This window comes from Sabethes cyaneus, chromosome 3, assembly GCF_943734655.1.
Source record: "Sabethes cyaneus chromosome 3, idSabCyanKW18_F2, whole genome shotgun sequence".
Lineage (NCBI taxonomy): Eukaryota > Metazoa > Arthropoda > Insecta > Diptera > Culicidae > Sabethes > Sabethes cyaneus.
This window is the reverse complement of record NC_071355.1, coordinates 189320205-189337484: the sequence shown is the minus strand read 5'-3', so window position 1 is coordinate 189337484 and position 17280 is coordinate 189320205. Positions and strand designations below refer to the sequence as shown.

Sequence of the window (17280 nt, the reverse complement as noted above, 5' to 3'; positions counted from 1 at the left end):
CTTATCAATGACCACCCTATTCCTCCCTTTAAGAAATCTTCTTTTGTCGTCCAGCCACTTGTACAACTGCTATCGTTCGAAATGCAAAAGAAAAAAATGCTTTACCCATTTGAACCTTTCTCCTCCATTGTAAGAGACCGCCTCTCCATTATTGTCAACTTCCCTGCGCTGATTCTTTTATGTCAAAATCATGTGTGCCAAGAACCGTCCAGACGGAACATACATTCATCCTTAAGTTCCTCGTCCGTCTGTCCGTCCCCCTTGGATTATTCGGCATCGATTTAGGCGATGAAACAAGGACGACGAATCAAGACTTGGTACTAGAAACTGTAGATCGCTAAATTTCGCAGGTAGCGACCGAGTGCTGCTCAAACAGCTTGAACCCCGTAAACTCGGCATCGTAGCTCTGCAAGAAATCTGTCGCAAATAAGAGAAGGTTTAAAAGATCCGCGGCGGAAAACCTTAGTTTAACCAGAGCGATGGCACTACCATCGAACTGGGATCGGCCTTTGTAGTATAGGATAGAATGCAGGTTCGCGTGTTAGATTGAAAGGCGATCAACGAGAAAATGTGTCTATCTAGGATAAAGGGCCGTTTCTTCAATTACTGCATCATCAACGTGCGTTGTCCGCACGAAGGAAGACCTGATGATGAGAAGGAAGAGTTCTACGTGAGGCTGGAGGTCAGCTACGACAGCTGCTTGCCATGGGACATCAATGTAGTCATCGGGGATATGAACGCCCAGGTCGATAAGGAAGAAATGTATAGACCGGCAACGATGTATAAACTTCGCAGCTTCCCGAAGCCTGGTAATCTGGAGTACCTTTTTCCCATGCAAAGATATTCACAAAGCCCTCTGGAGATCATCTGACCAACGTGTAATGAACCAGATTGACCACCTTCTTATAGATGGTTAGTTCTTCTCTAACATCACGAACATACGTTCCCTACGGGGCGTGCGGATATTGACTTTGACCATCATCTAGTAGCAGTATATGTGCGCTCAAAACTGTCAACCGTATACCAGGCATCAGGCAGCTAGATAACCACGCAAACTACGTGCGAATACTGGATGAAGCACTGCATTCTTCCGAGGAGTTAGGTGCTTCACATCTCGAAGACGCTTGGGATAGAATACACTCGACCATCAGAAAGTCTGCAACCGCGGCTAGGTGAACAACCCCGGAGTATACAAAATGATTGATTTGATGGAGGATACGGAGGCGGTGGAGAAAAAAAATGGCTTGCAAGAAGTATCTGAGCATTGCCACTAGGGAGAACTTGGCCAAATATCGATGAGCAAGGAACCAGTTCTAAGGAGGAGGTGAAAAATTCTCGTGAAAAATGCCAGTTAGTAATATCCCAGCACCTGATCTTCAAGAAGATAAATGAGAAATCGGATTGCTGAAGACCAACAAAGCCGCCAGTGAGGGTTGCCTACCAACAGAGCCTTATAAACAAGGCCGAGAAACGCTGGTAACGGCTTTACATTAGGAATTGTTTGCCTCATCTACAAAAAGGGTGATCGACATGACTGCTGCAACTATCGTCGTTTAAAGGGCCAAATAGAATGCGGCATCAATGCATCCGTCAGTGTCAATTTGACAGTTAATCCATGGGGTAACTGTCAGTATAATGCTGACGAACGCGTCGACGCAGCATTTTGTGTGGTCCTTAAGGGGAGCTCCGTAGCCACAAGGTTGCCGAGTTTGCTTTGACAAGTGAGTTCTTGTAGGTTCGAATCTGACTACAATCAAGCTATTAGTTTTCAAGTGACTTCAGCATGGGTTTGTTCATAGGCCCCTCATTAAGGATGTCCCACTTCAAATTGCATCACGGAGAAAATGCTGTAGAAAATTACCCATTGGGTATTTTCTCTTGAAAATTTGGGTAGAAGTAGTTTAGTGTATTGTTTATACTGTATTTTTATCGCTCGTTTTTCGAAAATTAGAAAAAATGGCGTCAATTGAAAACGTCGCGTCAATTGAATCAATAGCGTCAATTGAAAACGTTGCGAATTAATTTTTCGTGTAATTAAACGTTACTACGAAACTCTGAGCATCGAACGGAGGGAGAAAGGCGGCCAGAATGGATTTTCTATTAGTGATCAGGATCACAAGCGTGTCGTGAAAGCATTAAACGCGGAATCCCATTGCTTTGGTCAGGGATGTGGGCAAAGAGTTGAATCTGTGAAAATCGTTCGTTCAGAGAGCCAAGGGTCACCGGGAGGGTGATGAGACTTACGTCAAGGCGGAATTCCGGCAGCTTCCGGGGCTCCTGTTCTTCACCGCCCAGCGCAAGTTGGATTGTTCCGGAGCAGAAAGTTTCATGTGGCAAATGGAGTGCGCCATTCACGACTACCGGAACTGTAAACGGGCAGATCTACCTTAAGGAGTGTTCTCAGAAGCGTCTGCTTCCTTCGTTGAAGCAACACGATGGTCCTACGATCTTCTGGTCGGATCTAGCTTCGTGCCACTATTCAAAGGATGTCATGGAGTGGTTCGAAGCCAACGGGGTTACTTTCATACCCAATAACATGAACCCCCACAACGCACCGGAATTAAGGCCCATCGAAAAATACTGGGCTATTATGAAGCAGGCACTACGGAAGCATCCCAAGGAGGTCAAATCTGAGGAAGACATAAAGAAAAAATGGGTTTCCGCCCAGAAGAAGCAGCAGCCAGATGTTGTACAGAACCTTATGAGTAGAGTTAAGCGTAAGGTGCGAGCGTATGGTTACCCAAGTAGCACGCTTCCATCACATTAGGTTGAAATAACTAGTTTACGACTTGTATAAGTCATATATCAATCGTTACAACTATCTTATAACAACTGTGTATGGCATTGAAGTTGAATGAAATAAATACACTCAAGTCGCTTTTTACGCGAAGGATACGTCCCGCGTAAATCAAAACCGCGTAAAAAAACCGCGTAAATTCCGAAAACCGCGTAAAAAAACCGCATTAATTCCGAACACCGCGTAAAAAAACCGCGTAAATTCCGAAAACCGCGTAAAAAACCAAAATTTCGCGTAAAAAAAACTTTGTGGATTTCAACACTACGCGAAAAAATAGACGTTTTGAGCACATCCGCGTAAATTCCGAAAATCGCGTAAATTCTGAAAACCACGTAAAAAAACCACGTAAATTCTGAAAACCGTGTAAAAAACCGCGTAAATTCCGAAAACCGCGTAAAAATAGTCGCGTAAAAATAGTCGCGTAAAAAACCGCATAAATAAAAACCGCGTAAAAAGCGACTTCAGTGTATGCCAAAAGCTTTCTAATAAGTTATATTTTATTGTTTGAAAGTTTAAAAAGAATCGGTCAACTATGTAATTTTCTATAGCGTTTTTTTCCGTGATTCAATTTGATGTAGGACACCCTTTACCCTTCCTTCATGCTGAATTCTGATTTCAAAGCGACATACAATACAGTCGATCGAGACCAGCTATGGTAGATAATGCACGAGCTCGGTTTTTCGGATAAACTGACGTGACTGATCAGAGCTAACGGGTGGCAACTAAAATTTTGGAATTTTTTCTCGGCCCTTATACTCAACAACAAACGAGCTCAGAGAGAAATGAGAGTATGTAGGGTAACCAACGTATTTTGGACCCCCTCAGCAGCTGTATATAATTTGGACACTTACAGCAAAATCAAATGCAAGTGTCCAAATTATGTACAGCTGCTGATGGGGTCCAAAATAGGTTGGTTACCCTATGTGTTAGCTCTCTCTCTCCTCTTTTTGTTAATATTTTTTAGACTAATCTCAAGTTTTTTAGCCTTGACCTTGAAATGCGGTCATACATATATATTAATATTTTTTGAAACGATGGTTCTACAATTGATGAAGGATTTGTCCAGCGCCTCTATGGTTCAAAGGTACAAGTACCAGCGAACCACATGCCCTGGCGGGTGTTGTGGGTTCGAATCCGGTTATAATTTCAGATTACAGCTTGGTTCGACTAATGCACCTTCCAGCATTGGACAAAAGGTAGGAGCCAAAATGACTACTTGTCAAGCATAGCTACCAATACCCCCCCCCCCCCCTTCCTTTCCGCTCTTCCCCTCCTTCACCAAAAAATTTTCATTTCTTTCCCTACCGTCCCTTCATCAATTGTAGAACCATCGTTTCAAAAAATATTAATATTTTTTGTTTTGTTTATGCTTGCCCAGTTTTGCTTAAAATGGCGTCGAAACAAGAAGCATTTCGGGAATGCGTTGTACACTTCTATGAACTGCAACAGAAATCTCGGCAAAAAGTATACGGTACAACATTCAAAAAGCTAATATGTTGCGGCTTCGGCTGTTTACCATATCCTAAGATGCCTAACAACTATTTGCAAGCAAGGTAGTGGAAGACCAGCCAAAATTATGGACGCAGAAGGACATCGTTCTTTTCTTCAACAACAAGCCCTCTGGTTTGGCTATCAATTAAGATGAACCAGACGAATGTTTGAAGAAAATTTTGATCCCGTTTCTATAAAAATATCATGCAGATGGACAATACGTGTTTTGGCTGGATAGAGCATCATCGCATTACACCAAAAAAATACAATCGTTCATGAATACCCCCATTCGATCACATTTTTACCCAAAAACCACAACCTGAAAAATCTGTCTCAGTGCGCCCAATCGAGATTTCTTCGGGATTTTGAGTTCGGTGGTGTACAAAAATAACTGGAGATCCATAAATTGCAAACACTTCATTGGTAGAATTAAGAGATGCATTCGCAAACTTGACATGATGGCCGTATAACGCTCCTGTTTCGACGTCAAAGGAAAGTTTCGCCGAACAGCCGATTACAGACCGTTTTCAAATGTACTCGAATTTTTTTCAACAATGGATAATGTATCTTTAATTTCGATTAATCAGATTTTCTTCATGTATCTTTGTCTTTTTCTGACAGCTTGAGAAAAAAATTCCAAAATTTTAGTTGCCACCCGTTATTTTAGATCAAGTAGTATATTTCGTGCGCATCTTGGGGACACTCGTAAGTCATTTTGAAACATGAAGAAGACTGAGGTTACGGTTTATCCTGCATACTGCAAATGAGAAAAAATGAGGATAAAATGGGTATACAAGGAGCAAAAATGGGATAGAAAAAACGAGAAAGAAAAGAAGAAAATACGCGAATAGGAAAATGAAGAAACGAGAACAGAAAAGAAGGAAAAACAGAACAGAAAAAACGGAAAACGGAGGACAAAAGAGCTGAAACTGAAAAGAAAAATAGCGCGTGACAGAGACAGAGGTAAAGTAGGACATAATAAGAGAAAAAACGAAGAAACAAAAATGGACAACAGAATAGTAAAGGAGTTAAAAAGCAAAATAGAACGACGAAAGAAATCGGAACAAAAAATGACAAAAAGCGGGACAGAAAAAGTAGAAAGCCATCCCGAAAATGAGCAAAAAAAACGGAAGAAAAAATACGAAAAATGAAACAAAGAAAAATCAGGACACTGGAAAAGGTCGAAAACGGGACAGGAAAAGAAGAGAAATGAAACGGTGAAAGAGGAAACAGCGGACAGAAAATTGGAAATACGAGAGGAAAACAAGAGAAAAAAAGAATAGTGGAAAGAAAAAAAAACGATGGAGGAAAACGGGAAAAAGAGCTATAAAAGAAGAAAGAAATAAAAACAAAAGGCCAAAAACATGAAAAACAAGAAACAACAAGAAAACCAGACTAAAGAAAGAGGTAAAACGGAAGAGAATCAAACGACAGAACGGGAGATTTAAACGGAAACCGGAGAGGGAAGGGATAAAAGTGGGTCAAAAACTGTATAAACGTGAAAAAAAGGAAAAAAGGAGCATTTAATAGAGGAAAAATGGAACAGACGAACACGGAAAACGAGAAGAAAGGAGATAAAAAAGAGTTAGAAATAGACGAAAATTGGAAACGTGAAAAAGGGAAAAAGAGAAGAAAAGAGACGGATTACGGGAAAGAAAATAGAAAAAATCAAGTGAAATCTATGAGGAAAAGCTGGACTGAAAATAAGTAAAAATGGGACAGGAAACGAAGGAAAACGGAACAATGAAACGAGAAAAACGAGACAGATAAAAGGTAAACGAGAGGAAAAACAGAAGAAAAGGGAGCGCTAGAACAAAGAAAACGGTACTGAAAAGTAGAAAAAAAAAAACGGAATAAAAAGTGGAAAACAGGACTGGAACAAAAAAAACGGAACAGAAACGTGTGAGGGAATGGAAAGAAAGATTTTAGTTCTAATTTCAAGTAAAACTTTGTGTCCATGTTCAGGTTGAAGTAAAACTTCAAGTTCAAATTAGTCAAAATAAAGTCTAATGTGCCAATGTCAAGTTCAATTCATGTTCAATTGCATGTGCGTTTTTAAGCCCAATTTCAAGTCAAACTTATTTCCAATTTTAGGTTCAAACTTCAACTTCAATTTGAAATCCAATTCCAAGTCTAATTTTATTTTATTCAAGTCTATCCAATCCAATTATAAGTCCAATCTCCAGTTATATGTAAGTTCAAATTCCAATTATCCAATCCAATTATAAAATCCCATCATAAGTCCAATCTCTAGTTCAATATAACGTAGTCCAAATTCAAGTCTAATTTAGTGTCCTTTGTTAAGTCCAATTTCAAATCCAATTTCAACTCTAATTTCAAGTTTAATTCCAAGTTTAAGTTCTAGTCCAATTTCTACTCTGATTATAAATCCGATTGCTCTTCAAAGTTCGGAGTTTTCAACCTAATTGGCCGCTATTTTTGTGAAAAGTAATACAGAATAGATTTACCATCCTTCGATTACACTGTTTTTCCTGTTTTATATTGTTTAGAAGCTTATATTACAAAATTATGTATGTTCGAATCTCGACTGGGAGAGTCTGTTAGAGTCAATAGGATCGTAGCAGCTGGCCTTGCAATTGTCCTGCAGTCTAACAGCTGGCTGCGAAGTCTGTCGTATAACAACAGAAGGTCAAGTTTCGATAACGGAATGTAGCACCTAGGCTTTGCTTTGCTTTGCTTTTACATTACAAAATTGTGGTTATAATACAAATATGGACAATTATTTCAAAGTCATTGATTTCATTTTGTAATGTCCGGCACAGGGTCCGTTATATAGGTCACAACAAACTAGGAATGTTGTGCAAGACAATAACACTTACATGTAAGTTAATCTTTATTTGCAGCTCGAGCGAATTGGTCGTAGATGACAGTGATTGAAACAGATTCAGGATAATTAATGGATCACATGGCTCGTACGCTGCGGCCGGTGGTGTGTCGTCAGCAGTACTGTGGCTGCCGCCACTGCCGCCGTCTGGATCGGACTGTTCCAGTTGTTGCTGTGCGTGATGCGACAACAAACCGGTTTTATCCTGCTCTTGCTCCTGATCCATCGATACTGAGGTCACTCCAGTGATTGAGCTTGAAAACGGTTGGCCACTGACCACCACTGATGGATTGCCGCCCTTATCACTACCACTATCTTTGTGCAGCTTTGCGTCGCCTAAGTCGTTAATGTTATCACTAGTCGGTACCACTTTGTCCACCTGGGATATTCTGCTGCGACTGCAACTTTTGTCGCAAAACGAATCCACGAAACGATGGCCTGCCGAAACTGGTTTGGTTTCTTTTCTGACGAATTGCCCGCCGAAGCACTTTCGATGCACTGTGTCTTTCTTATTATATTTATCTCACTTCACTTAACCGAAATTAAACAGCCTCTTCGTTCAAGCAGAACCAATTAATCACACTGTTAATGGGATCAAAAGGATTGAGCGGAGCAGAAATTAGGAGAAGGAGATGCCGGAAAACACCCGCTTCAAGTGCGGGTTCGTGCGATTTTACTGTTTGGCCTCAAAGTCGTGATGTAAAAAAAGCAAGAAAAAACAACAAACAAAGCATTGTGCTCTGCTCTGGCTGGTGCTGCCTACAGATGTCTTCACGAGAACAGACCGATAAAATCCGAGAGTAATGTGGCCCTCCGCATTTGTTTGAAAGATTCTTTTGATGAACGTTAACAGCTTTGGAATGTGCAAACTGAAGTGTTTTTGTTTCACATGCGTAGATTATCGCGCGAAAATACCTAACTACAAGATTTTCCTGCTTTTTATCGTTTTCGTGATCGTAATGAACTAACCGCGTTCAATTAAGTTATTTTCTTCTCATACCCACTCAAGTTGAATAGGCTATAAATGCTATCGATAGAAAACGACATGACAGTAAGAGCACGTTAAAAGTTAGAAGTATTGAATAGTTAGAACTTTTAGAAGAATAGAAACAATTGTTTGTTACTAACATTTGTTTTTACCAAAAAAAAAATTAAGGCTATTTTTCAACTCTTAAAAAACTTATGAGAACTCTTATGAATATACAAATCATCGATCAAAAATGTTTTGTAATTTTCACGTTCGATTTATATGGACGATGTTTCATTCCCCAATTATTTTCAAATAACGGCTGTTCATCGGTTTTATTTTTTTTAACTTCAATAAACCACTGTAAGTAAACAACATGCAGCAGAATTCGTCATTCTCTTGCGTCATAACACTATTCACTACAGACTGAAACGATCAGACGTCGGAGGCAGGAAAAAAACAGCTCGGTACAGAATATTGCATAAAAACACTTTCTCGTATCCGTATTTTAGCACAACCGATAGCTGCTGCACTCACTACCTGCTGTTAGCCACGTTTTGTTGATCCGTTGATAAGAGCAGCAGGGCAGCAGCAAACACACGAGAAACTCAAGCCGACCGAAATTCGCCCAATCCGCAGCAAAAACTAAGTAAGTATCCGCGTTAAAAGAAGCCCGTCGTAGACAGTCGAGCAAAGCGACTCCGTGATATCCGCGCGCACCAACAACCGAACGGAAAGCGATCTCTCGACTGAATGGTTTGTTTTGATTCGCGGCACTCAGTTTTTATCATTCGTGTGACTCGCGGAATCGTCGTCGGCAAAAGCATCTCAAAAGCGCGATTTTTCGACTTTACTGTAACTGCACACGGCGTACTACGGCGAACTATATATGTATACACATGTTTACCGTGCTGCTTTGCTCATCGTTCGGTTCGGCTGTTTGTTATCTGAGCGAGATAAATAAAACTGCGGCGTACGTCTTATCACAGCGAGAGAAGATGACGCTTCGCAATGAGCGAAACGCGAATGCACTGACTTCCGCTCTCTCTCCATTTTAGCAAACATGTTGCAGTGCTGCAAGTGTAGCAAGGTTTCACTATTTTTTGCTAAATACGAGTTGTCCTCGTAGTTCAGATAAATTTATTATCTACAAGAGAATTCGAATTAATTCAATAGAACACGTATGAGCCGTTGCCCTGGTCCATTGTCTTTATTATTTATTTATTTATTACAATTTATTATAAATTTTTTTATCGAACTCTTGGGTCTACATGAATGACAATGAAAAAATTTGTACTTAAACTCAGATAATTTTTAAATTAGTATTGACATTTAAGTCGAATTTGACAAACACTACACACATTCTTCTAACAGGTTCTTTTTGCGCGTATTCGGTTCTATAAAAACGTAGTCTAAGGAACGATCGAAGTCGAAAAAAGTAACAAAACCGCCCCGTTCCAACAGGTCGAAGATTCTTTACGACGTAAAAACCTATACCAATTCGCTATGTGCGCGAAACGGTGCTGCCACCTTCCCAAGTTTGTTCTATTTGTGAAGTCTGTGCACAGGTTTGTTAAAGAGTGAAAAGGATAGACAAAACTTTGCACCAAATCTTCACAAACTTTCCATATGGCAGTTCCATGAGAGTACAAGAGATCGATTTGTGCTTACTTAGCGAATGTGATATCTGTGCTCGAGAAGTACGCCACAGTGCAAAACCACCCCTTTTCTTCAACTGATTTTTTCGTTTGAACATTTAACTTAGTCAAATTTGATGTCTTGAAAGTAAACAATCTTGTTAAAATGTAAAACCACCTTTTTTCAACCGATTCTATCTTTAAACATTGAACCTATAGTCCAATTTGATGTCCTGAAAGTGAAACGTCATAGAAAAATGAACGGCCACCCTTTCCTCTTGCTAGATTTCATCGATATACTGCAAGAATTTGTTCAGAACTGTTGTTTTGCATGGAAACAGGGCTGAGGGGATATTTGTGCATGTGACGTGACGCAGAGATTCTCAAGGCGAGGAAAATCAACGACTGTCTTATCCGAGAATAATTTTTGGGCGTTTCATTTGCTGCTTTGCGTCAGTTAGTTGCTTGCAATTCTTCACATAGTTTCAATTGTATTTCTATCAAGTATGTAAATAGCTGTAGAGTGTCGAAAGGAACCACCCAGTAAACCATTTGGTTTGTATATCTTGATTGCAACTGAGATATATGAAATCATTTCTGAACGAAAAAGTTATATTTCACGCCATATAAGAACATATATGTACCAAAGTGGAGGCGATATACGTGCGAAAATTTCGACAATTATTTGTAATTCTATTTTGCGTAGTTTTTATAACACGCAACTAAATACTCCTGAATATATGATTAAGATATAATCAAATAATGCAATCGTCTATACTGCTTTATAATTCACAGTCATGAATTGTACAGTAGGATTTCGAATTTGGCAACAAATGCGTGTCGCCTATGTTGCCAAAATCGAAACCGTGCCAAAATCGAGACCCTTTTTCGATATGAAAAAATTTAATGTAAATGCTTTAGAAATTGACTAGATATCATTAATCAACGATTGCAACCATTTCATGTTTAAAAAGTCCGCTAAGAGCTATCCGTCCGGTGCAAATATGTTATTGACACCCTGCGGTACGACGTAGTCCAACGGTAATAAAAATATTATTGTTCGAAACCATATAACTTTTTTTCACGAACATACTGAGGGCATCATTTCTTCGTTATTTAAAGCATGTATGCAGAAACTGATTGATATTTAAGCATATTTTTGGAAGTAAAATATCTTGTGTTGCCAAAAACGAATACTTTTGTTGCCAAAATCGAGGCATGCCAAAATTGGACCATGCCAAAATCGAAATCCAACTGTATATGAAGACACGCACGACTGCAAAACAACTTATTGTTTAGTTCGATTTGACATACTCTAATCATTATACAATTCCAATGTGAAATTGACATGAAAATGATTTAATGTGAACTTTCTATTACGATTTTGTGTTATCTGGGCAGTAAAGTGCATAGGACGTTAGTTAATTGACATTTTAACTGACTGTCCACATGTTAGTTGTAAGACAATTATACTTCAAATCAATCTATCACAATGAATGGTGCTATCAACAATTTCGTGGAAAATGACGAATGCGAATCAGTGTTGTAAATGATAACCCAGAATAGTTATTTATTTTTTCGGTTTAATCGTAGTTGTAAGTTAGCTCTTTAAGTAAGTTAACTTCGTCAACTACATGCAAGTTTCAAGCCAGTTATTTAATGTTGACTAGTGCTACAAGTCATATAAAAATTGTCAAAATGCGAAATCATCGGCAGTTCAATTCAAGCAATTTCAATTTTATCTGCAGACTGCAGTTCTTGCATCTACAGTTATTGCATCAATTTACAATATACAATCTATTATTCTTATTACTTTATGATTGTTATGATTTCAAGTAAAGCTGCTTATTTTGCTAATTGGTTCAAGTTTGAGTACAATTTCATGCCAATTTCAAGTCCAATTTAATGCAAACAAGTAAGGCTAATTTTTAAGTTTTATTTTAAGTTCAATTTGAATTAAAGGTTCTAGTGTAAGTTAGTCAAAAATAAAGTCCAATTTCATGACAATTTATGCCATTTTAAAGTCCAAATTCAAGTTCAGCTTTGAGTTTGGTTCAATTTGAAGTCCATCTTTACTCGATTTGAAATCCAAATTGATCTTAAATTAAGTTCAATTTGATGTCAAATTGCATGCCAAACGAAAGTCTAATTCTGTGTCCACCTTCAAGTTCAATTTTAAGTCCGATTTCAAGTCAAATTCAATTTCAATTTTAAAATTCAATTTAAAATCCTATTTTAAGTACAATACCATGTCTAATTTCTGGTCCAATTTTTTACACTCAAGTCTTTTTTTACACGGTTTGTTTTTTTCGATTACTCGAAAACGGTGCAGCTAAGGAACAATTTACAATCTACGTGAGGAATGTCGAGCTACTCCCAAATGTATTGAGGAATAAATGAATGGTCTCTAAGTTACCCCGTTCTTAATACTCAAAAAACTAAACCGTGTAAAAAAAGTACTTGAGTGTATCTAACTTCAAGTCCAAGTTCAATCGCAATCCCAGGCGAATTCGAGATCAATATCAAGTAACACATATATCGTTTCACGTCCACATTAAAGTTCAATTTTAAGTAAAGTTTTGTGCCTAATTTCAAGTAAAACTTAAAATTCGATTTTAAGTCCAATCTCAAGCTGAGTTTAATTCCTATTTCGAGCCTACTAAATCTTATTAAGCTAAAACAATTTTCAAGTCCAACTCCAAGTAAGATTTCAAATTTAATTTTCAGATCGATTTTATCAACTTTTATGTCCCACTTCTAGTCCCGCTTGCATGCTTGATTTCCCAGTTTAAAGTTTAAAGTCCATTTTCGAGTTCAATCAATTAAAAGTCCAAAGTATCCGCGTAAAACTGCGCAAAAAACCAAAGCAAAGCAAAGCCACTGTTGAACACCGCCTACAAGGTACTCTCCCAACTTTTATGTCGGCGATTATCACCTTTCGCAAAGGAGTTCGTGGGGCAATATCAAGCGGGATTCATGGGTGCCCGTACCACCACGGATCAGATTTTCGCGCTTCGGTAAGTGTTGCCGAAATGTCGTGAATACAACGTGCCCACGCATCATTTATTCATCGACTTCAAATCGGCGTATGACACGATCGATCGAGATTAGCTATGACAGATTATGCACTACTACGGATTTCCGGATAAACTAACACGATAGGTGAAGGCGACAATGGAACGAGTATTAATGATGTGTGTTGTTCGAGTATCAGGGCCAGTCTCGAGACCCTTTGAATCTCGAAGAGGGTTACGGCAAGGTGATGGGCTTTTATGTTTGCTGTTCAACATCACTTTGGAGGGTGTGATAAGAAGAGCGGGGATAGACACGAGTTGCACGATATTCACGAAGTCCGTCCAGCTTCTTGATTTCGCTGACGACATTGACATCATCACACGTACCTTTGAGAGGATGGCGGAAACGTACAGCGGCTGAAAGCTGAAACCAAACGGATTGGACTTGTCATTAATGTATCGAAAACAAAATACATGAAAGGAAGAGGTTCTAGAGAAGTAAATGCTGCCCTCCCTCCCAGGATTCGCTTAGACGGTGATGAAATCGAGGTGGTAGAAAAGTTCATGTATCTGGGCTCACTGGTTACCGCAGACAACGACACCATCAGAGAAATACAAAGACGCATTATGGCAGGAAATTGTGCCTACTTTGGACTCCGTAGGACGCTGCGATCGAACAAAGTTCGCCACCGCACGAAGTTAACAATCTACAAGACGCTGATTAGACCGGTAGTCCTTTACGACCATGAGGCATGGACCATGCTTGTGGAGGACCAACGCGCCCTTAGTGTTTTCGAACGGAAGGTGTTGCGCACCATCTACGGCGGAGTGCAGATAAAAAACAGAACGTGGAGGAGGCGAATGAACCATGAATTGCATCAGCTGCTTAGGGAACCACCCATCGCTCATACCACAAAACTCGGTCGCCTGCGATGGGCTGGCCACGTCGTGAGGATGTCGGACGACAGCCCGGTTAAAAAAGTTCTCAATAACGATCCGACTGGAACGAGACGAGGGCGCGCAGCAAGCAAGATGGATCGATCAAGTGGAAGGCGACCTGCGGACCCTACGCAGACTATGTGGCTGACGAATTGCGGCCATGGACCGAGTGGAATGGAGACGACTTTTTCGTACAGCAGGCGAAACCACGGCCTGGAGCTGATTAAGAAGAAGAAAGCAAAGCCATGGGTGTAAACGTCCTTAAGAACTTGACCCTTCATTATCGACAGACTTCGCTCCCGGTTATTAGAGTACAGGAAAACTACGGGGCTCGGACCTGAATGAATAAACCTATTTGAAGGGTCGTTAATAAAAAAATAAAAAAAAACTACGGGGCTAGTGTAAAGATTCTATTGACTCAATAGCGGCACCGCCCAGTCGAGATTCTGACCTTCGATGACTGGCTTGTTAGATCAGCATCACAGATCAGCATCGTACCCCAGAGCTACCTGGGCGGGGCGCGCAAAAAACCATATGGATTCAAAAATTGCGTACAAAATGTATAAAAAACTACTTTAGTGTATTTCAATTTCAATTCTGTTCTCATTAAACCAAAAGTATAATTTCAAGTTTAACTTCTAATTCAATTGGAAATAAAACCAATGAAATTTTGTCGAATCAAATCTAAGTCCATTTTAATATCCATTTTCATGTCCAATTTCCTTATCCAAATAACAGTTCAAGTTTAGTTTTAAATCAAATTTTAATTACAATTTCAAATTTAATTTAAAGTCCATTCTGAAGTCCGATATCTAATACAGTTTTGAGTCGAATTTGGTTTCAATTTAAAGTAAAATTAGTTTCAATTTCAACTCCGATTTCAAGACCATTTTGAAGAACCCAGGTAACCAGTAAGCATTAAGGGGGCATAGTACTTTTTACACCATATTTTTTGCCTAATTTCAAATATTTTATTCTCGATAACGCGAAAAGCGAATCGATTCGGGTTTTTTGGATTCCAAACATTGCACTTTATACTAATATTTACAATTTTGTTTGCATATGTGAACCTTTTCCCCTCTCCCCTACGGTTCCTTGAACATGATCGTTCGAAAAAAACATGATTTGCGGTACCATGGATTGGCGCTGGGGGTCTTATCCGAATTGAAAAATTCCAAAACGACATGAAAGTATATTAAATTATCTCGTGTCTGACCCATCCTTTTTTTAAAATTCGAACGCATAACAAAATGGCGGACATTCAAACATAAAAGTAAGGTTTTTATCATGGTTTTTAAAGAATCATGAGAATTGCTTGAGATATTTATGGTACCGACTTTCAAAACCTGGTTTCGAGAAAAACGACGTTGAACTTTTTATTCGCCGTGTAATCGCTCCAGACATGCGCGGTACAAATAGCTGTAACTTTGTCAATTTTTGGAATTCATTGAAATGACTTGAAACATACATAATAATCAATAAAAAAATTTCGATTTTTTTAAATTGAAAAAGTACTATGCCCCCTTAACATAAGCAGCAAGTCAACCGCTTGTTGGTATACCTGGCGTTTTATATTGCACGATGTTGTATATTAGCTTTTTAACTGCAGAGATGTTTTGAATTGGCATCCAAAATTCTATTCAAATTTTTTGTGCCAGTAAAATCAGTAATCAGCTGCAAATAAGCATTGTCATTGTCTATAAGAAGCTTAGCGGTAAAGCATATTTAGCCAAAATAGCATTTAAGGTAACTCAATGCTTATTGGCTTGCATTTGAATAGCATTGATGGTTATGCTTATTGATTACCTGGGAACAATTTCATATCTCATTATACGACTAATTTTAAGTTCATATTCAATATGAAAACATGAGCCCGATTTGAAATATAATTTTATGTCTAACTAATTCCAATATCAACCTTGAATTCAATTTGAAGTCCAATTTTAAGTCTGATTTAAAATGCAATTTCAAGTCCAATTTTACGACAATTTGAAGTCCAATTTTGAGTCCAATTTTTTGAGTCTTATTTCCAATTTCATCTCCGATCTCAAGTTCAGTTTGGAGTCCACTTTCATGTCGAACTCCATGTAGAATTCAAATGAAATTTGATTCCAAGTACAAATTGAGGCCCAATTTCACTTTATGTTAAGCCTAATTTCCAGTTTTATTTAATTCTATTTTATGTCCGACTTAAAATTTTATTCCAAGTCTATGTTAGTTTCAATTCCATAGTACAATTTGAATGATTTGAAGTTCAATTTTTAGTTCAATTTTGAGTCCAGTTTAAAATAAAACACCAAGTCTGTGTTCAAGTTCGAATTCAAAATCAACTCTTTGAATTCTAATATAATGTCAGTTCTAACTTTAAGTTTAATCTCAAATCGAATTCGAAGTCTATAGGTAGGTCCAGGCTGGGGTACATTTTCCGCTGTCTCTATATAGTTTATCGCAAACATTGCTTATTGCTTCTTTAAAAGGTGTTTATTTCTATTGATGTTTCCATCGAAAAATCTGTACGTGATGGACCGAAACTAAAATCAGTTTTGATCGATTCAGTACCTCCAAAAACATAAAATTCATTTAAAATTTTTCATGCATCTGTAATTTTTTTTAGCGGACTAGTTCAATTCAAGGTTGTTAAGTAAAATTATGCTAATCAATGTAGGTATTAAAACATTCAACTTAATATTTTTACATTTCTGTGATTTCCGAAAGTGTTTTCTTTGGGTAATTTTCAGGTAGGGTGTAAACTGTTGTCATCTCCCGCCGCTGGTAGCGCTACGAACATAAAAAATGTAGGTGCTTTCGGGGATTTTTGCTCTTCGTTTCGCCTATATAGGACAAAGCTGCCAAATAAACAAATTTATTTTACTATTACAATTCGGAATTCAATCGATAGGCTACAATATGTGACAAATAGCATGAAATAGGTGAAATACAACAAATTTTAGAAATATATTGTATTCATGATGCTTAATTTATCAGCTAAAAATAGATAATTGACTTCAATAACATGAGCTATTATTTTATGAAATGCGTAAAAATTTTTGCGGACTATGATTTTTACAACCTATAGTAACAATTACACAAGAATATTGTTTGAATAGGGTAACCAACGTATTTTGGACCCCCTCAGCAGCTGTACATAATTTGGACACTTACAGCAAAATCAAATGCAAGTGTCCAAATTATGTACAGCTGCTGATGGGGTCCAAAATAGGTTGGTTACCCTATAATTCAAGAAACCCGTGGAAAGTTGACTAATATAGCACGAATCAGCTGCCTTAATCTTTAAATTCGAAACCATGCAAAATCATTCAGTGTTCAACAAAGCACAAAACGATTGTAAATCTGAAAATGGAATTAATTGGCCTTGCCAGCGTTGCTGATATTGTTCAGGGTTTTGCGTGAGAAAAAAAGAAAGGGAAGTATTTTTGCTTTTGTCAACACTCACGCGTTGACAGTTCGGCACGAGATTTCCTGTAAGTGCGAGCAGCCTACGAAATCTCTTTCAACGCTGGCAAGGCCAATTGTGTATTTTTGGCAACCCTGAACTGCGCGGCATTTAGGTTTTTTTTCGTACCTAGCCG

At 38.5% G+C, this 17280-nt stretch overlaps 1 protein-coding gene across 5 annotated transcripts in view; it reads right to left on the bottom strand.

Annotated features, from left to right (window-relative positions):
* The window catches only part of LOC128744369 (cGMP-dependent 3',5'-cyclic phosphodiesterase-like), a 120568-nt gene extending 111733 nt beyond the window's left edge, over window positions 1–8835 (bottom strand). The window contains exons 1-2 of one of the 5 annotated variants that reach the window (XM_053841331.1): window positions 8542–8835; window positions 7129–7715 (exon numbers count right to left, since the gene is read on the bottom strand). In XM_053841331.1, coding sequence (XP_053697306.1) covers window positions 7129–7359 — 231 coding nt within the window. In that variant the 5' untranslated portion in view covers window positions 7360–7715; window positions 8542–8835. Of the gene's footprint in view, window positions 1–7128; window positions 8161–8541 lie in introns of all 5 variants that reach the window. The other 4 variants (XM_053841332.1, XM_053841330.1, XM_053841329.1 and 1 more) reach the window with 4 other exon arrangements.
* Between the last annotated feature and the right edge of the window lie 8445 nt (window positions 8836–17280).